The sequence below is a fragment of the Rhodamnia argentea genome, chromosome 10 (assembly GCF_020921035.1).
Source record: "Rhodamnia argentea isolate NSW1041297 chromosome 10, ASM2092103v1, whole genome shotgun sequence".
Classification (NCBI taxonomy): Eukaryota; Viridiplantae; Streptophyta; class Magnoliopsida; order Myrtales; family Myrtaceae; genus Rhodamnia; species Rhodamnia argentea.
Window position 1 is genome coordinate 6,919,801 of NC_063159.1, and position 20,663 is coordinate 6,940,463.

The window sequence follows — 20,663 nt, forward strand, 5'->3', positions numbered from 1 at the left end:
TGAGCTATGTAGATGAGGAGTTGTTTGCTGGTTAATACACTGTGTTTCTGCGAATCTATCACCATGTTGTGAAGAGATATTTTTTTTCTTAACTACTGCCTACATAACATGGGATATCCTTGTCAATGTGCCAATATCGAGTAATTATCATTTTGATTTTGACTATCAATAAGGTTCTAACATTAGATCATTTTTTTCAATCAAATTGCATAATATGAGTAAATTGAATGCTGCGTTCGTGATTAGGAGAATGGAATCACGGATGGAATAGTTACTTATGATGTTATGTAATTAGAGACGATCAAAATTATTATTCATTAAATATTCAGGGTTTATGACAGATAATCCGTGACTTTCTTGAATGCATCAGTTCGCTGTATGAAATTAGAGGGACCGACGAAGATATCGAGAGATGTATTCAAGAAATATCATCGTCGGATAACAAGATGGAGAGTGGGGATGTTTGGTTGAAAATAAGTGAACCTGATCTTTAATGAGAAGATAAACACTGCGGGAGTCAAAGTTTGATTTGGTTGAGATTTGAGATGAATGGTGGAATTGAAAAATAGGGCAGCCGAGATTATAACAATGTAACAACCATTGTAAATCCGAAAGGAAACAAACAAGTGGATTCATTTGCGTAGCTACTAACGTAAAATCCGCAGCTCTTCTCAGTTGTTAATATATTTTAAGTTTGAATCAGAGAATTACGGTCGTTCGTAAGAAATTCTCATTGCCAATCGTGATTGCGTTCAAGAATTGATTGAGATTTCTGGCTCCCAAGTATGGTTTGCTCCTACTTGCCATATTCTGTTGGATACAACTGCGTGGTGTGAGGAGGTGATTGCTTGCGTGGAGTTCCTTCTTAAGTGTTAAACAATTAGATTTCATGTAGTTGGGTGCAATTTTTACATGTGATCTTGACTTTTCATGAATATTCTTCTAAAACGAAACTTTTCGGCATATTCTAATTCCCCTACCTTGCCAATTGATATCAAGTTGATTGTAAATCGCTATCTTTTCGATGAGTCTCGAGATGTCGAATTCCAGGGTGTGTATATTTAAGATTTGATTAAAACTCTTATCATTGACATGCTCTATTATAACTTTGATTCCCCTTGTTTTCTTTTCTTGCATTAATCAAAACATATTATGGCTAATGGTCGGTTTCTTAATATTGTCTCATACATTACACGTGATTAATACTTTATAATTCCTATGCGTGATTTATTAATTAAGTTTTGTATACATTGGATCATATTGGTAAATCTTGAAGCCTTATGAAAATTTTTTAAGTAAATAAGAGCGAAACCATCAGTTACATGATCCTTCACAACTGGCAACATGGTTTCCAAACTATTATTCGAAAGGAACATTGCTAGCATAACCATTTTTAAGTGACTATGAGAATAACAACATGTTGTGGGCCACAAATTCTCGAAGGAATGAAACCCCACAACAATTTTTAATTATTGATTATTTAATTTTTGGTGCTCACAACATGTAGTCTATCTCAGAATAGATAAAAAAAAAAATGGTCACATAAGCTTATTCCTACTCGGAAACTACCAAATGAGTTATGGCCCTTGCTACATTAGGATTATATGATTTTGTCTTTTTTTATTGTGAAGATGTGGATTTATAAATGTCAGCATCGCGATAAGATGCCACAAGCTAAACACTATCATAGAGTTTTTACAACCACAAATGATTAAAATGCCAAATACAAGGATCCTCAGGCCCGACTTGAAAAACAAAGAAAGGTATGGACAATCTGAAAGGCACTCATGTACACAACTCTAGTGAATATAACGCTCTAGAAATGACCGGAGATATCCTAATTTTCCATAAGAAAAGGCATAGGTACTTGATTCTAGCTTTCTTATGATAATTCGTGACACTTCTCTTCAATTCTCATATTTTTCATGTTTCAGATTGATTGAAATGTTGAACAACAAAATTAGTTATCAATAACCGGACCATCTTTTTCTAGGGACTCTTCATTAAAAGCTACGGCAGCAAAGACATAAGAAAATCCCAATTGACAATTTCATAAGTTAGAGTTTCATGGAAAGCGTATATCAAATATTCAGAATATCCGAGATTCGATTTTTGACGTACAATCTTTCGAATTAGACGATTTTCGGATATCTTAATCTCGCAACATGATTTTTCGAGATATGCAATTTCAATCAACTAGATACGCAACCAAATATTCAGAATATTTGAATTAAGAAAGTTACCTAGATTGCAAAATTTCTTCCCTTGTTTCAATTTGCACGAAAAATTGCACTCCAAGCTTGCGAATTGAACCAATCGGCTAGTGCTTCACTCGAATTGGGTAGATGAGGATCCTCCGAAAAGATAAGCAGCTACGGTAGAACAGCAAGGGCACCGACTGTGGTCTTGGGGATTATTGGTGCAGTGACCGTACTGCGCGATCGGCAAGGTTTGAGGGCTGATTTCTCTAGTTTTTGGTTGTCTGCTGAGGTTGACCATGTTGAGACTTTTGTAATACGTCGAATAAGTTTTGTTTTGACTACACTATTGCGTTAATTGGAGTTTGATAAAAAGAGTTATGGCTCAAAGAAGTTTAGCGCACAGGCTGTCCAGTGCATGATCAACAGCTTTTTGGCCTATAGGTGTCACATTGTCGATGTTTATATGTCGTTTAGTCAATTTTTTTGCCAGCGTAGACATTTTTCCAGCTTTTAATGCTGTTTTTCAATTAATTTTTACGATTTCAAGCTTTGCTATTCGAGCAACTACTATAGTTTGGATTTTGGCTTTTTAAGGTGAGTTGTTCTTTCTCTTCTAAGAATTTATAAAACTCATGCCATCACCTTGGCTACTTCTTGAAATTATTGCAATGATCCGACCAAAAAGGAAAAAAAGAGTACAATGAAAAAAACCGACACTACTTATCCTTAAATTTTTGTCAAAAGGTATAATGTTTCTTTACTTATTTAATATGATCCTTAAAATATTCACAAGTATTTAATTCAGTCATTCAACTTTTAATTTGTTCAATCTAATTTATCAACTTTCCATAACAAAATAAGTGGAATGAATCGAAAGTGTGAGTTATCGATTAGAATTTTTCTCATTTCGACTAACAATATTGTCTACGAGTGATCAAGAGGGTTTGAAGCTTAGCTTTGCATGTGAATTAGTCATGGGCTGTGCAAAAAAGGGTCAACGAAAACAAAAGTCAACAATTATGGGTTTTAAATCCTTTGACCTAATTTGATTTTTCAGACTAAAGACAAAAGTGGAAAAGAACCAAGAAGACTGTAGTCTTCGGGACCCCAGGAACACGTCAAAGCGAATCGGCGGAGCAAAATGAGATTTGTCCCTCTCGAAGGAAGACGAAAAATTGGAACAACCATTATGACAATCAAGGAGGAGTTGCGGATTGTTGCGTCTCGTGAAAGTCAGCCAATTCTTGAGTTTAAAAAAATGACAAAGGGAGAAAGAAAAAAAGGTTTCATATGTCAAATCGATTTAAAAAAAAAAGGATATGTTTAATGGAATTAGCATTTTTGTAATGTTAACTTGCTATTTAGCTCTACGCATATCAACACATTTACATGGAATTCTCTTAAAATAGGAGGTAACTCGAAAATAACAAATAGGTTTACTATTGGAGAATTTTATATAACAGATCACGGACCCAAAGAAAATTCTAATTCTCTGGAAGAAGGGCAAGTGGCCATGCCACCGGGCTTCGTAGGACTGGATATGGCATCATGAACTCTGATTCGACTCCGTGACTGGTCCGAATGTGGAGGCAAAGCGAGATCAAGAGAGGCACTTAGGCTGGGGCTTGAGAAATAGCCAGGGTGGTGGGAGATCATGAAAAAGGAAAATAGGTAATAAAAATAGAATACTCTTTTTGTTAATTTAGGGAAAAGATTGAAATGAGAAGATACATTAAAACATGGGCAATAGTGCAATCATATAAACTTGCGAATGGTGCCGATAGATTGATCTAACTTTGTTATGAAAAATTTGATGGACTACATTGAATATTTATAAATAATTCACTGATCACATTGAACGTTTCAACTGTTCAAAGATAACATTACATGTTAGGTCAAACTTTAGAGACTATCAACATCATTATCCCTTCTTTAATCGTGTCGCATATGTTGTATTGGGTAAGTTGTCCGGAAAGTGTCTTGTTTCTTGTTTCTAAGGGTGTGTTTGTCTATTATGAAGGATTGACCTAAAAAGGAAAGGGAAATGCCTAAAAGACCTGGGACACTTCCACAACTCTATTATGGAAGAAAAGTCAGCGTTGAAAAGGGAGGCTGAGAAAAGAAAGAAGAAGAACCTGTTGCAGCGAAAGCGAGGATCCTTGTCGTTTTGACAGATTACTTTCTACTTTGGAGGGATCGGTCCCAACCCTCCGTCGCTAAAGCTCTTCGACTCTGGCCACGCCCCTGCATGCGCCAAACACCCCCCACAATCGATTACACAAACACTTTTCCCATGCCATGCTGCACCACAGCCCTGTCAATTATATTGTGACAATAATAAGTCATAGGACTGACCTGTTATAAAAAAAAAAAAAAAAAAAAAAGGAAATGTGTAGACGAATGGAAGAAAGCAAGATGGAATAATTCATAGCATGCGGGCAACGAATTACTGACCGGTTACACCACTTAAATCCCTATCTTGCAGTGTATCCGTCGCGTATAAGATCATTCATATTTCCTATAAAAATAGTAAATGAGAAGGGTTATTGTCCCTTTGTAGGAACTTTAGGAAAGTGGGCAGTGAGGATATGGAGTTATGGTCCTATAGACCCTTCTTCTTCGTCTTACAAGGTCAGCTGTATTACTATTTTTATTCATGTGGGTGCAGAGGAAACTGTCAAACCGTGTGGACCGTGTGGATTTATTTTCTTATTGTGTTGATAAAAAAAATTAAAACATAATTCGATTTAATCAAAGGTGGCAATGCAAGAGGAAATGGTGGAAGTGGGCACTGGGAAATCTACTCATTTTGACCTTTCTAGTCCACTAAAGTTTGCAGATGAACCATATCCGCACCACAGTTTCGACATATTCCAAAGGCCAAAACAAAAAAATGGCCTGAGGGTACATTTCATGGCTATAAATGTCATTTTGCCCCAATTCTACATTTTTCCTTAAAGAAACATTCAGCTTTAGGTTTAGTCACAATTCTATCCTAAGCTTCTTCTTCTTCTTCTTTTGTCCCCATAAAAAACCCTCGACTTTAGGTCTTGTTTCAATTCTGCCCTAAGCTTTTTTTGTCCTATAGAAAACTCCCAACTTTAGATCCGGTCTCGATTTTACCGTACAGTTTTAATTTTACCCTAGCATTTTTAGTCTCGTAAAGAAATGCAAACTTCTACTTGAGTCACAAATGTGCCTCTATTAACTTTTCGTCCAAAATTTCTTACGGAGAACTGAGAAGTAGAAAACTCCCAAGTACGAGCTATTCGAACGTCTCAAGCGCGAGCTCTCTGATTACGAGAGATGGAGTATTCCCAAGCACAACAGATCAAAAATCAAACGCAGAATCACTAAAGCGGTTTTTACGGAGGATTAGTGAAAACAGATTTAGATATCAAGTAAAAGTTTATGATCTTTTATGAGATAAAAAAAACTAGAGTAAAATTGAAATTGGACTTAAAGCTGATTATTTTTTATAAGACAAAAGAAGTTTATAATATAATCAACATCGGATCTAAAGTTGAGGATTTTTTATAAGATAAATAGAAACTTATGGTAGATTTGGGACTTGACATAAAGTTAGAGGTTTGATATAAGACAACAAAAAAAGTTTATGATAGAATTGAGACTGCACCTAAAGTTGAAGGCTTTATATGGGACAAAAAATAGAATTGGAACAAAAGTTAAAGGTGGGAGATTTTTAGGATATTAGGCCCTTGATCAATAGAAAAGATGAAGAAAGCAATCACAAGTAAAGAAAAGAAGTGCCTTATTTCAAGGTAATAGCCATTAGGCATAAACAGATAATGATACAAGAATGGGTTCGTCGATTAGCGATTGCTTTGGGTAGATTGGAACGTCGTGCTTTGGAACATTTAAATTTAAAATAAAAAAAACTTTTGAGGACGTTCTACTTGGGACCATGAAGTTCTGACGGAAGGCGGGACTCAAAAGTCCTCCCTCAAATCCAAGCCCGATCCAGAAAGAGCTTGATTGCAGAAACGGGCTTCGAGATGTATCTATGCTAACTTTCATCCAAATGGAGCCCAAATTCTTGCAAGGTCCTTTCCGGTTGGGGGGTCCGACCGGATGAGTCGGGTCTTTTTTGTTTTTTCCTTGTGATAAATTTGGTTTATTTTCGTTCTCATTAGGCAGTTACCTTGTGGTCATCGTGTTCTTGGATATTCCAATTGCGTGTTAAAATTTGACCCACAAGCGTAGTGTAATCGGAACATCAATAATGACAAACTTCATCGACCAATCTAAAGACAATTACCATTTTCCAAAGGCTTGAACATAAGGCATAAAAGAAAATGGTAATCAGGAGACCAATCCCAAATATCACATGGTGTAGAGAGAGAGAGCATTGCATGATTGTACAGCAAGCTGGTTAAAGCTTCATCCCGACGTACGGTGGATATGTCCAGACAACTGGCAGCGCCGCCGACTTGGGTGGCTCGTCCTTCTTGGGCTTCTTCTCTTCTTGCTCCTTCCCATCTTTGACTTTCATTACCGTCTTCAAATTCGCATAACCCACGCTCTTGCGAAGCTTACTAGTGAGCTCGACCGCATCAACTCCGTCCACTGTTACTTCAATCACGTCTCGATGCGTTCCTTTTAGACTCAACGATTGGAACTTGCACTAATTGATCAAGCGAAGAAATCACGGACTCGTTAAACCCCATTCTACTAGAAAATCACACGAAACATGTTTTGATATACTGTCATTGTCTGAGTAATTTTTTTGGTCCAAATAATTTGTACGATAACTCTTTAACAAGTATCAGAACTAAAAGGCACTAATCTTTCTTATGGACAACCCTGAAAATAAATAAAATGGGAAAGTAGAGGAGATTCTATAATTTTTATTGCAAGTATTACCAGAGACAGCCGTTGCAATTCGAAGACCCTTCAGGCGATTATCTTGCCTTCTAAAATTTGGAAAGAGTGAGAACTTCTGATTCCTACCGTTCATTGACGCCTTAACCACAACCTTTTTCTGCAACCGTAACAATATTGACAACAATAGTAACAACAATAATTAAATCATAATATTAGCAAAAATGTACACATACAAATATAGAATAAGAGTAATTTTTTCTTGTGGAAATAGTTATGTTCCCATTTCTTTTCCCAGGAATAATTTCCGTCCATAAATATGTCTACTCCTTAAACGAGTTTCTAAGTAGTATAACGCATTTGAAAACTGTACATAATTTATATTTGAAAAAGAAAAAAAAACAGAAATGCATTTGATACGACTCTAACAATTTCTATTTCCAATTTTTTTTTCATTTATTTATCAAAATGTCAATGGATGCTTAGGATCTGTTTGGTAACTTTCTAGTTCTTTTTTTTTTTTTTTGGGTTCCCCGAAACAAGAAAAAATAAAAATCTGTTTGTGTATGCCCGTTCTTTTTTTTTTTTTAAATCTTTGGAGCATATCAGTGGTTAGGAAATAGATTTGGAACAAATACAAATAGTAAAAAGAAAATTACTATTTTGTTTTCAGGAACGACAAAGAGAAACAAGGTTACTTACCTTAGTCATGGCCTTGATTTGCTGATATTGCTCCGACGTCGAGCATGCGAGAGAGGGAATGACATTTCAATCGGGAAGACGATTCGATAGCGTCTAGTGTCTACCATACATTGCCATCAGGAGAAAGTCAGATTCGTATCGAGTCTTGACCGGAGTTTCCCACGTGGGAAAAGGGGTATTTTCCCGACAAAATTTAAGATTAAAAAAAAAAAGAGGGTGGAAATTTTATGTTCGGAAATTCCGATCCCAGCTCAATCATCAAAGAAATAGGATTCGAGCTCCATCATGTGCGAGTGTGCGGTCCGTATTAGCATGCGTGTGAGTTATCGATTTGATCGGATTAAAAGTTCATTCTCGTTTTTTTTTTTTTTTTTTAATTCGAACCCTTCTCTCTTTGTCTCTCTACTCTCTCAAAGGCGTCCGTCACGTTCGGTGATGCTTGTAGTGTCGTCATAATTGTTCTATTCTAAGCAAGACATTAACGGGATGAATAGAAGAAACTCGGAAGAGAAGTCCAGATGGAAATTGGAAAATTCCAAATGAAGGGTCTAAGGCTGCGCTTAATCGTTCGGATTTTGATTAGGACAGGAAAGGATAAGGTGGAATTAAAAATCCTCCAAATATCTTTGAATTGTGGAAAATCCAATGACGTGTTTGGTGCAATTTATGATAGGATTAAATTTTTTTGAAAATCTCACTTGCTCAACGCCGCGATACCCAGCTCTTACCATCCCTCTTGCTCATCTTCTTCACTGTTTTGCCATTCCAATCTTCAGATCTTATTCCTTGCTCACCTTCACCGTATCAAAGGTGAAATGAGACTCAAAAGAGAATAGAACAGGGATTTAGATTCTTCAAAAATTGAAAGAATTGACACCGGATGGAAAGGGCAAACACAAAAGAAAAATAAAAATCCGAACTCTAAAGTCTCCACAAACAACTATTCTATGCTCTCCGATCACAATATATCAGCCAAAGCAGATCTCGTTCACAGCAAAAATCTTCATCCACAGACTCGGCTGGACACCACAACAAGACCCTGACCTTCGCATTGAAGCCGTTCGGTCCAATCGAAGAATGCAAGGCGGTTACCGATAAGGCGATTACTGATAAAGCCACCGGCCAATGCAAGTAAACCTGAGCTCACGCTCGCCGCCAAGGACAAGGCCCAGCCTCGGGCGACCTCACATCTAGGTTCCCTAAGGCCAATAAGCTCGAATTTGAGGTCGCAAGCCTCAGAGCCAAGGTTAAGAGTGCCAGATATTGATCCGATGGGCTCGACAAGTCTAGATAGATATAGAAAAAGCATGAGAGACAAAGGGGATGATGGCTGACCGGTGCTACGACATCGAGTGACGATGGAGCAAGGGGACATGGTGGGGCTCGGGGTTGCAAGTGATGACAAGGGGCAGCTTGGGCATGTTCTTGGAGAAATTCATTTGGTATATTAGCACAAAATCTTCGATGAAAAATTATTATCGGCGGTCGAAAAATTTCTACTTCATTTTTAAATTTTTTTAATTTCTTTAAAAATTTGTTTGCAATGTCCCAAATATTAGTTGTCGGACCAACAATGCAACTAACGGACTAAGAGAAACAGATGATGTGAACAGAAAATACCGGAAGTTGTTTAGATCTTCTGCTCTCCTCCCTTTTTCAGTTCAGGAACTCACGGTGATTAGCATTCTTGTTCTCTATCTCTTCTCGAGTTTTATACTCCATGCATCTCTTCCGTCTCTAGGACACAAACCTTTGTCCAGACACCGAGCGGGCAAATCTGGTGGAAATGCCGGAGACAACGCGAACCAACACATTGTTGATCACCATGATATAGACCAAAATGTTGAGCAAGAGAAGAAAAGAGGTTAAAAAGCGACAAGAGAGTGTGTGAGTGTGTGTGATTAAATGGGAAAAAAAAAGACTAATGAATCGGAAATCATCCTCGCACCTCGACGATGCCAGGTGAGGACCCGCCCCGCCCTCTGCTCAAAAGCCATTCTCGCCTTTGCTTTGCTGAGCCTACTACCTAGGACTTCCAGCCTTCCACAATCCCCTTCTCAGGCACAAAAAACACTCCGCTCCAACTTTTCTCCCACACTCTCCAAATCGATTTCTTGTTTTTGCCCTCGCTGATGTTTTGTTTACGAACTCTTTGGGTAATCAATAAAAACCTAGTAGTTTTTCGACAAAAAAAAAAAATACCTTTTCTCCCATACTCTCCAAGTCGATTTCTCATTTTATTATATATTGCTATTTTCGTAAGAGTCAACTCAAAAAATCGGTTAAAACTTTCCTTTATGCATGTCTAATAAAAATACTTTCTTCAGGAAAGTTGTTTATCACATTATGAACCATTGATCTTCGTGTTTACAAAATTTTTCATGTTTGTTTAGTAATTTTGCTTAGTGCTTGAATTTGAGTAATAATATGTCCTTGCGGCGACAGAAGCAGGAGATGGAGTGGACAATGTTTGAGCCCTCGGGGATCTCGAGCATGCAAGGGGACATGGTGAGGCTTGAGGTCGCAGGTGATGACGAGGGGCAGCTTGGGCTTGTTCTTGGAGAAATTCATTTGGTATATTAGCACAAAATCTTCGATGAAAAATTATTACCAGTGGTCGAAAAATTTCTACTTCATTTTTAAATTTTTTTAATTTCTTTTAAAATTTATTTACAATGTCCCAAATATTAGTTGTCGGACCAACAATGCAACTAACAGACTAAGAGAAACGGATGATGTGAACAGAAAATACCGGAAGTTGTTTAGATCTTTTGTTCTCCTCCCTTTTTCGGTTTAGGAACTCACAGTGATTAGCATTCTTGTTCTCTATCTCTTCTCAAGTTTCATACTCCATGCATCTCTTCCGTCTCTGGGACTCAAACCTTTGTCCATACACTGAGCGGGCAAATCTAGTGGAAATGCCGGAGATAACGTGAACCAACACATTGCCGATCACCATGACAAAGACCAAAATGTTGAACAAGAGAAGAAAAGAGGTTAAAAAGCGACGAGAGAGTTTGTGAGTGTGTGTGTGATTAAATGGAAAAAAAAAAAAAGACTAATGAATCGAAAATCATCCTCGTACCTCGACGATGCCGGATGAGAACTCGCCCCTCCCTCTGCTCAAAAGCCATTCTCGCCTGCGCTCTGCTGAGCCTACTGCCTAGGGCTTCCAGCCTTCCACAATCGCCTTCTCAAGCACAAAAAACCCTCCGCTCCAGCTTTTCTCCCATACTCTCCAAATCGATTTCTCGTTTTTGCCCTCGCTGATATTTTGTTTATGAACTCTTTGTGTAATCAATAAAAACCTAGTAGTTTTTCGGCCCAAAAAAAAAATACCTTTTCTCCCATACTCTCCAAGTCGATTTCCCATTTTATTCTATATTGCTATTTTCGTAAGAGTCAACTCAAAAAATCGGTTAAAACTTTCCTTTATGCATGTCTAATAAAAATACTTTCTTCAGGAAAGTTGTTTCTCACATTATGAACTATTGATCTTCGTGTTTACAAAATTTTTCATGTTTGTTTAGTAATTTTGCTTAGTGCTTGAATTTGAGTAATAATATGTCCTTGCGGCGACAGAAGCGGGAGATGGAGTGGACAATGTCTGAGCCCTCGGGGATCTCGAGGATGCAAGGGGACATGGTGAGGCTTAGGGTCGCAGGTGATGACGAGGGGCAGCTTGGGCATGTTCTTGGAGAAATTCATTTGGTATATTAGCACAAAATCTTCGATGAAAAATTATTATCGGCGGTCGAAAAATTTCTACTTCATTTTTAAATTTTTTTAATTTCTTTTAAAATTTATTTAAAATGTCCCAAATATTAGTTGTTGGACCAACAATGCAACTAACAGACTAAGAGAAACGGATGATGTGAACAGAAAATACCGGAAGTTGTTTAGATCTTTTGTTCTCCTCCCTTTTTCGGTTCAGGAACTCACGGTGATTAGCATTCTTGTTCTCTTTCTCTTCTCGAGTTTTATACTCTATGCATCTCTTCCGTCTGCGGGACTCAAACCTTTGTCCATACATCGAGCGGGCAAATCTGGTGGAAATGTCGGAGACAACACGAACCAACACATTGCTGATCACCATGACAAAGACCAAAATGTTGAACAAGATAAGAAAAGAGGTTAAAAAGCGACGAGAGAGTTTGTGAGTGTGTGTGAGATTAAATGGATAAAAAAAAACTAATGAATCCGAAATCATCCTCGTACCTCGACGATGCCAAATGAGAACTCGCCCCTCCCTCTGCTCAAAAGCCATTCTCACCTCCGCTCTGCTGAGCCTACCGCCTAGGGCTTCCAACCTTCCACAATCGCCTTCTTAGGCACCAAAAACCCTCCGCTCCAGCTTTTCTCTTGTACTCTCCAAGTTGATTTCTCGTTTTTGCCCTCGCTAATGTTTTGTTTATGAACTCTTTGGGTAATTTATAAAAACCTAGTAGTTTTTCGACCCAAAAAAAAAAAAAGCCTTTTTCTCCTGTACTCTCCAAGTCGATTTTCCGTTTTATTATATATTGCTATTTTCGTAAGAGTCAACTCAAAAAATCGGTTAAAACTTTCCTTTATGCATGTCTAATAAAAATACTTTCTTCGGGAAAGTTGTTTCTCATATTATGAACTATTGATCTTCGTGTTTACAAAAATTTTCATGTTTGTTTAGTAATTTTGCTTAGTGCTCGAATTTGAGTAATAATATGTCCTTGTGGCGGCAGAAAAAGGAGATGGAGTGGACGATGTCGGAGCCCCCGGGGATCTCGAGGACGCAAGGGGACATGGTGGGGCTCGGGGTCGCGGGTGATGACGAGGGGCAGCTTGGGCTTGTTCTTGGAGAAATTCATTTGGTACATTAGCACAAAATCTTCGATGAAAAATTATTATCAGCGGTCGAAAAATTTCTACTTCATTTTTTTAATTTCTTTAAAAATTTATTTGCAATGTTCCAAATATTAGTTGTCGGACCAACAATGCAACTAACAGACTAAAAGAAACATATGATATGAATAGAAAATACTGGAAGTTGTTTAGATCTTCTGCTCTCCTCCCTTTTTCAATTCAAGAATTCACGGTGATTAGCATTCTTGTTCTCTATCTCTTCTCAAGTTTTATGCTCCTGCATCTCTTCCGTCTCTGGGACTCAAACCTTTGTCTAGACGCCGAGCGAGCAAATCTGGTGGAAATGCCGGAGACGACACGAACCAACACATTGATTATCACCATGACAAAGACCAAAATGTTGAACAAGAGAAGAAAAGAGGTTAAAAAGCGACGAGAGAGTGTACGAGTGTGAGTGTGTGTGATTAAATGGAAAAAAAAAAGAATGAATGATTAATCGGAAATCATCCTCGCACGTCGACGATGCCAAATGAGAATCCGCCCCGCCCTCTACTCAAACGCCATTCTCGTCTCTGCTCTGCCGAGTCCACTGCCCAGGGCTTCTAGCCTTTCACAATCGCCTTCTCGGGCATCAAAAACCCTCCACTCCAGCTTTTCTCCCGTACTCTTCAAGTCAATTTCTCGGTTTGCCCTCACTAATGTTTTGTTTACGAACTTTTTGGGTAATCAATAAAAACCTAGTAGTTTTTTCACCCAAAAAAAAAAAATACCTTTTCTCTTGTACTCTCCAAGTCGATTTCTCGTTTTATTATATTGCTATTAAATAGCAAAAATACATTAATTATCTCGCTATTAGGAATGATTATCTAAATCTTCGTAATTAAGTACTATCATTCATTCGCTAGTTACTATCTATACTAATCATGGCTCCAATAGCCATTATATCCGTAACGTATTTATAATCGCATATTATGTCAAAATCTATGTCATGAGGAGTGAAATACTTTAGTGAGGAGATTAGCTAGGCTTGATTTTGAGCACCGTTCGAATGAATTCCATTCGATATAAACAAAGACATAACATATATCATATCTTATAAAGTGCTTGGCAAACCACATTGACACATCAATACCGAAAAATGGCATAGGAAGACTCGAACCACACGATCCGCCCGACAAAAAGGACCCGCGTCCACATAAACCGACTTCTTCGCATGGGGTTGACACAAGATGGCAGCAGCAACAGTTTTCGATGGCGGAGATGCATCGCTCACGATCAGCTCCACCGCGCGATCTCCTTCATTCGCCTCCACGGTCGACTCCATTCTAATTTGGCGATTGGCACATTAAAAAAAAATCGTACATACAATTTTTTTTTCACTTTTTTCTTTCTTGTTGAGAGGTGAAGGCTCAATTGAGAGTAACGGGAGAACTATCAAAATGATCGAATTGGCGCTTACTAGACCGGGTTACCGGTCGAACCGTGAGACAAGCATTGACTCTTGGCCTATGTAGCACCGACATGATACGGGACACGGGACAAGAACGACACAATATGTCGACACATGATTTCTAAAAAAATAGAGAATTCCGACACGTTGGGACACGTTGTATATCAAATATAATTTTTATAAATACATGATAAATTATCATTTTTGTCATTCCACAAATAAATAAATTTTAGAAAAGAGCCCTAGAATGAATCTACACTAAAAGGACCATGTGCCTGCCATCTTCGGGGACGAAATCTTCCGTGGAAGGTGAAGAGAGAGTTTTCAGGGAAAATGGCCTGTGTGTGGATTTCTTGTTCTGCTTCTCATTCATAGACACAGGCCATCCGTGTTCATGTCAATGAATGAAAGTGTTACAATGAGGGACAGAAGCAGTTGGTTCACGCATGATGGAAGCCTTTATTTTTCGCGCAAGCTAAGCGGGAGTATGTCTAATGGAAGCGTGTCTTTGGAAGATGAGACGAGCAAAGACAGCGAAAAATATTCCAAGTCAAAAGAGCAGCGAGATGCGGTCGATTTTTTGAGTCCAAAAGGAAACGGAAGATACAGCAAATCATGTTACTTTGTGTCCAACATCGGATTCTAACTTGCGATAGAGAGGGAAAGCATTCTATAAAGGAGCGGCCCAGTGGCTGGAGAAATGTCCTGATCTGGATGGGGTCGATGGGCCATCAGGAAGCCCATGGGTTAGAGGCTCAGATTTTAGTTTCAAAATACAAGATTTGCTCAAATTATCCATTGGACACGCGATTCCAACGTGTCCCCCACTTGTCGACTGAGTGTCGAGAATTTCAGACACTCTGACTCGTGTCTGCGCTTGTAGGACACGTGTCGGTGTCCGACATGCGGAAAATGCATTTTTGGGCTTATCCGTGCTACATAGCTCTTGGCTCGGTGTCCAGAAGAGGCCCCCAACTTCGCCCTGTCCGCTCAGCCAACCAACCACCACGCTAACAGCCCCTCAAGTAGGGGTGTGCAAACCGGCCCGGACCGGCCGGGTAGGTCCGGTCATTGAGGTGGATGGTCCGGTCCCCGATCCCAATAAATGGGACCGGTGGTCGGGCGGTCCGGTCCTCGGGTTTCTTGTATTGGGACCGGACCGCCAATAATATATAATTATTTATATATAAATATATACAATTGCAAAAAAAGAAATTAAAAACAAAACAGAATAATAAAAGTCAATTGCCCATTTTTTTCCCAACCTTGCACGGTCGCACTCTCCTCCTCAAGACTCTTTTTTTAGTCTTATTTTCCATCTTGTTTTTGGTCATCTTTTCTCTCTGCGAGCTTTTTTGAGTGCGGTTGGTGATGTTTTTATCATGTAATGGCTAGATTTGGTATTGAATTCGAACATTTTGGTCAAGTTCGTCGATTATAAAAGTTATAGCGAGTCGCTATGTTTTTACCATGGTATAGTTTATTAAGTTGACTAGATTTTCAATAGTTAGCGGCCCTCTTGGGCGGGGACCGAGACTCGGATCGGACCGGCCCAGACTAGGACCGCCGGTCCCGGTCCGGTCCTTGGTCCCAAAAATATGGGGACCGGGACTACGGTCCGGTCCCCGGTTCCATGCCGGGACTACGGTCCGGTCCCCGGTTCCATGCCGGGACCGGACCGGCCCGGACCACGCACAACCCTACCCTCAAGGCAGCGAATTTCAACGAAAGCGGCTCCAGTTCACAGCTGAAAAACCCTTCAGGAGAGATTGGGGGATCTTATCTTTCATCGCGGCAAGGTACGCAAAGCCGTCTCAAGAAGAAGATAAGACTGCTGGTTGAGCGAATTTCTTCACTGCCTAGTTACTTTCTTCATTCAGTAGCCAGAAGCGAAACCCAATTTCAGAGAAACTGAACTCTCGGGTTCAGTTTTAGAGTTCAGTTTTAAGGTGGCCATGCCATATGAGACTCTCTTGCTCGAGCACGAAGGATGAGCAATTCGTCGTGTTCATCATCTGAACGGAACGGATTCCTTCAATGAGAATCTCATGATGGCATTCAATTCCTTAATATTCAAATACCGCGGCTTGCATAATTGGTTTTCAGAAGGATTAAATTGTTTTTTGTTCGTCACTCGTGTTACATGAGATTGAAGAACATGGGGTGCCTTTCTCAATTACCAAAACTATGGTTGCATTCGAATGATGATCACGTCTATCGTGTATTTCCTTACAACGAGGAATTATCTCCCATGTTGTTGGACTAGAGTTTTTGACTATTACGACAAATTTCGTGTGTATATCCTGCTTTTGTATGCTGATACTCTCGTCTTCTTCTTGGTAAGGAAAATTGGTTTGGTGCCAATCATTTGCGAGTATCTTTCAAAGTATAAAGAGAAGGGGAGTGATCTGCTTCCTTTTGGTAGCACTTAGCAGGCTCAGCATGGACAGGACTAGGGCTTTGACAGCTCAAAACCCAAACCAGACCTTTAGCTTACGCCGCTTTTGTTCTCCACCCATGTCGTGTTCCTCTCCCTCCAATAGCAAACTCTTTGTTGGCGGTGCGTTCTGTTATGTCAGCTTCATTCAAATTAGCATCGCGCAAAGCACTTGGGTGTCTAATTTTATGGATCTTGGTGTGATAGGAATGTCGTGGTCAGTTGATGAGAAGTCCTTGAAAGATGCTTTCTCTTCATTTGGGGAGGTCACTGAAGGTAGAGCAATCTCCAAAAGCCTAATATTGATACAAATTCTGTACTGGTTTGCTAACTCATGTTCTAGTTCATCAAAGCGTCTCAAGTGAGCAAAGTGAGACTCTGATTTGTGAATGGAAATGTGTTTTGGTTTACCATTTGGTCAAAAGTAGTGGGCATAAAGAACAGATGCGAGTGTGGACTGCTGACTGGCAAACTATTGATCTGTCTGATAGGCCCACTTAGGGATCTCTTCAATAACTAGATCCGATATTTATGGAAATGGCTCAATTTTGTAGTAGGATACTTCATCCCTGTGCTCTGTGGGTTTGCATGCTGCCATGTGACACCCGTGATTGTCAAATTTGCAGTGTTGTTTAGTTCCGAGACTTCTTGTGTTGATCCTTCTAAAATCATTCGCTTCTAAAGATTCATCTATTAAAACACCATTAGTCAAAGGAAGACATGCACCAGCACAAGTACCGGTCATGTTTCTCATTTCTCGGCAGTAGTGATGGTTAACATGTTCAGGATTAGACGATGGGGAAAGATGTTCTTACTTTTTGATGGCCTACGACTGTGTCCGAAGTTTTCTTTCGCTTATTGCCTCGATTTTTGTTTCAGTTAAGATTTTGAATGACAAAGCCATTGGTAGATCAAGCGGCTTTGGTTTTGTTTGTTTTACAAACCAACCTGAGGCTACAAGTGCAAAAGATGCCATAGATGGGAAGGTGAAAAGCATGAGATTTCCCCATTGCATTTTCTTTCGTTTCTGCGTTGTATAAGGTTCAAGTTGTGCTCATGTTTCCCAAAATTCGAGAACTCCATTCCAACTATGGCTTTTTGATTGCAGGCATTGCTAGGCCAACCCTTAAGGATAAGCTACGCTCTTGAAAAGGTCCGTGATGCTCCAGTTGTCGTCCATCGCCTCTCGAGTATTGGCAATGGCACCAGTCTGAAGCAGTGATCTTCCCTGGTAATTTGTTTGTCTCAGCATTGGCTAACTGCAAAAGGAGTAACTAAGACACCTAAATTGTCCGGGACAGCCACATATCCTCCGGTGCTCCCTTATCATCGAATTTACCTCGAGAAAGAAAAGGGTTTTCTTGCTTGTACCTAATATTAGTAGGAATTAAAACTCACAGAAAGCTTATCAAGACGCAATTTATTTATGTAGCCAGCGCCATTACTGGCTGAAAGATTAATGTGAGGTATGAGCCTCGTCTTTCTAGTCGCAGTCCACCTTTTGCTGCTTATAGGCATTCCGACTCATATGAAGAGTTGCAAGTAGTCCTGCTCTCATATGCAGAAACCGATGGCGTGTAATTAGCACTATTAACTATTGGGAAAAAGCCAAAAAAGGGCCCGAAATCCTCATGTTTTCTCAAATAAGGCCCTCAGTGAACACTGTTTCAAAAAAGGGCCCGAGGTCCTCATATTTTTTCAAATAATGGTCTCAAGTGAACACTATCTCAAAAAAAGGCCCGAAGTCCTTATGTTTTCTCAAATAAATGCCCCAAGCGAACACTGTTTCAAATAAGGACTTGAAATAACCATAAAATCTCAAAAAACCTTTTGTTATATGTTTTCTCAAAAAAAAAAAAAAAAAGAGGGAGAAAGTGGACGTGCACAGGTAGGAGGGGCAGCCCTCCCGCTTGTGGCCACCGCCCCACCGTCGGAGGGGCGGCAAAGGCTAGCGAGGTCGCCGGCGCCTCGGCGAGGGCCGGCGACCCGGTTGACTAGAGTCAACCGGGAGAGGGTCGGGCCCTCTCTCGGATTTGGGTGAGGGCCGGCGGTCCCCACCCAGATCGAGGACTGCCGGTCGTCACCCCGTTCTTGATAGGGGGTCGCCTGGTCAAGGCGACCCCGGCCTAGTCCCAGGCGACAGCCGGCGACCCCCAATCCGAGCGGGGACCGCCGGCCCTCACCCAAATCCGGGAGAGGGCCGGAGGCCCTCGCCTTTGACTAGCGGGGTCGCCGATGACCCCGTCCCCCTTCGTCACACCCGGCGATCCCCCACCCGGCGGTGGGGCGGCACCACAAGTAGGAGGGACAGCCCTTTGCCTATGCGTGGCTTCTTTTTTTTTAATCTGAAAAAAAAAATGTGAAATGACAAAAACGCCCTTCAAGTCGGACCCTTTTTTGAAACATTATGATCACTTCGGGGCCTTAATTGAAACATACAATGTCACTTTGGGTCCTTTTTTGAAACATAGTTCACTATGGGCCCTTATTTGAAAAAATAAGATGACTTCAGGCTCTTTTTTGGATTTTTCCCTTAACTATCGATAGCTGTTGTGGGGGTCTTTTTGATACGTTTACCTGTCAACCCTTCTACTCTATGCAGCTTGAGACTGAGACTGGTCTTGGCAAAGGAAGCGAATCAACTTGCCCGGTGAAAAGGGAAACGGCCATAATCCATATTTATGAAGCTTGGTCTCGTTGGCCTGGAGGATCAAACACTGATGAAGCTTGGTTTCAATTACGTGGAGGATCTATTGCTGAGATCTAATCATCAGCTATTCTGAATTGAAGGCGAATCAAGAACTTTAGCAATCTACACTTACCAAGGTCAAGTTTGTTCCCCCTCAGCCTTCTTCAGGGACAAAAGACAGGAGCATTTGGATTGGCCAATCTCCTGAAAATAAGAATGGTGGTGAGGAAAGTTAATGTCCACTTGTCCGAGGAGATGAATGTGACACACAAGCAGGCACAAGCTATAAGGTACATTAAGATTAGACCTTAATGGGCAAAAGGCCTAATGGGCCAGCCCAGGAATGGATGGGCCCGGCTATTCATTTGGGCCCAAATCTCGTGCCTACATAGGATCTTCAGTGGGTTTTTTTCCAATTTAATTTTTTTTTCAAATATTTACGAAATTATTTTTTTTTAAAAAGTATTTATCAATTTGGGCCTCGCTCGGCGGTTGAGTTGCCGAGCGAGGCCCGCTACTCGGCAGGTTGGGCTGCCGAGCGAGCCCTGTTGGGCCCGGTCCCAAGCGCTCGGCAACCCAAGCTTGAGCGGGGCTTTTTTTTTTTTAATTTCATTTTTTTAAGTGTTTTAATTATTTATATTTATAATAGTTAGTTTATTTCGTATTTTTTTAACATGTTTATATTTATTTTATTTATAATTTTTTTCTTGTGAAGCTTATCTTTATAACATAATTAGCAATAATTAATGTAAAAATTTATTAAGATCTATAATTAATAAATAATGTTGTAATTATGTAATTAATTTAAAATATTCATAAAATAAAATTAGTAAGTTAAATGAAAAAAAAAAGAGATTTTCATGATATATTCATCTATTGGAGAGACATAAATCCAATCGGAAGGCGAAACGATGATGTGTCAAGAACCGGCCGATCGGGTTGATGACATCGGATTGGGCTCAAATTCGGTCGGTTGAAGCGAAACGACGTCATAATCAATATTCACCCAGCAAAAGAGTTAAAAACCGCATGAAAAGATTAAAAACCGCAGCAAAAAAGTGGAAACGAGTAAAGAAAGGGCAAAACTTTGGAAGAGCATATCTCATCGCTCGGGCGTCCGTTTGAGACGAATTTTTTTTATTTCACGTAATTTTTTGGAAAATCGCAGTAAAAAAGTTAAAAACGATGGATTTTTGCGATTCGAGATCGTCTAGATGGGTTTTCCTATTTTTTTAGTATTTTTGGGAAACCGCAGCAAAAGAGTTAAAAACTACATGGAAAGATTAAAAACCGCGACAAAAGAGTGGAAACGAGTAAAGAATGGGAAAAATTTTGGAAGAGCATATCTCATCGCTCTGGCGTTCGTTTGAGACGAATTTTTTCAAGATCTCGTCTCGAAAATTTACGTGAAATAAAAAAAAAAATTCGTCTCAAACGGACGCTTGAGCGATGAGATATGCTCTTCCAAAGTTTTGCCATTTCTTTACTCGTTTCCAATCTTTT

General features: G+C 39.8%; 3 protein-coding genes across 3 annotated transcripts in view; 2 read left to right on the top strand and 1 right to left on the bottom strand.

The window, feature by feature from the left end:
- LOC115750563 (protein FAR-RED ELONGATED HYPOCOTYL 3) overlaps positions 1-20,663 on the top strand; it is an 874,908-nt gene that overhangs the window by 156,227 nt on the left and 698,018 nt on the right. The window lies entirely within an intron of this gene.
- Positions 6,556-7,781, bottom strand: LOC115732866 (disease resistance protein Pik-1-like). The gene is made up of 3 exons (XM_030688098.2): positions 7,746-7,781; positions 7,085-7,203; positions 6,556-6,841 (listed from the first exon to the last, which is right to left on the bottom strand). Exons 1-3 carry the CDS (start codon positions 7,752-7,754, stop codon positions 6,595-6,597), a joined length of 375 nt encoding a protein of 124 aa, XP_030543958.1. The 5' UTR covers positions 7,755-7,781; the 3' UTR covers positions 6,556-6,594.
- Positions 16,413-19,248, top strand: LOC115750616 (glycine-rich RNA-binding protein 4, mitochondrial-like). The gene is made up of 5 exons (XM_048286010.1): positions 16,413-16,594; positions 16,679-16,747; positions 17,351-17,457; positions 17,580-17,702; positions 19,074-19,248. The coding sequence occupies exons 1-4, from the start codon at positions 16,477-16,479 to the stop codon at positions 17,691-17,693; spliced, it is 408 nt and encodes a 135-aa protein (XP_048141967.1). The 5' UTR covers positions 16,413-16,476; the 3' UTR covers positions 17,694-17,702; positions 19,074-19,248.

Excerpts from the sequence above, each read along its gene's own strand:
- LOC115732866 (XM_030688098.2), bottom strand. Across the intron at positions 6,842-7,084 it reads ATTGCAACGGCTGTCTCTGG|GTTCCAATCGTTGAGTCTAA; the intron begins TAATACTTGCAA and ends CAATTAGTGCAA.
- LOC115750616 (XM_048286010.1), top strand. The coding sequence starts at position 16,477 with ATGGACAGGACTAGGGCTTTGACAGCTCAAAACCCAAACCAGACCTTT. Across the intron at positions 16,595-16,678 it reads TAGCAAACTCTTTGTTGGCG|GAATGTCGTGGTCAGTTGAT; the intron begins GTGCGTTCTGTT and ends TTGGTGTGATAG. Across the intron at positions 17,458-17,579 it reads AAGATGCCATAGATGGGAAG|GCATTGCTAGGCCAACCCTT; the intron begins GTGAAAAGCATG and ends TTTTGATTGCAG.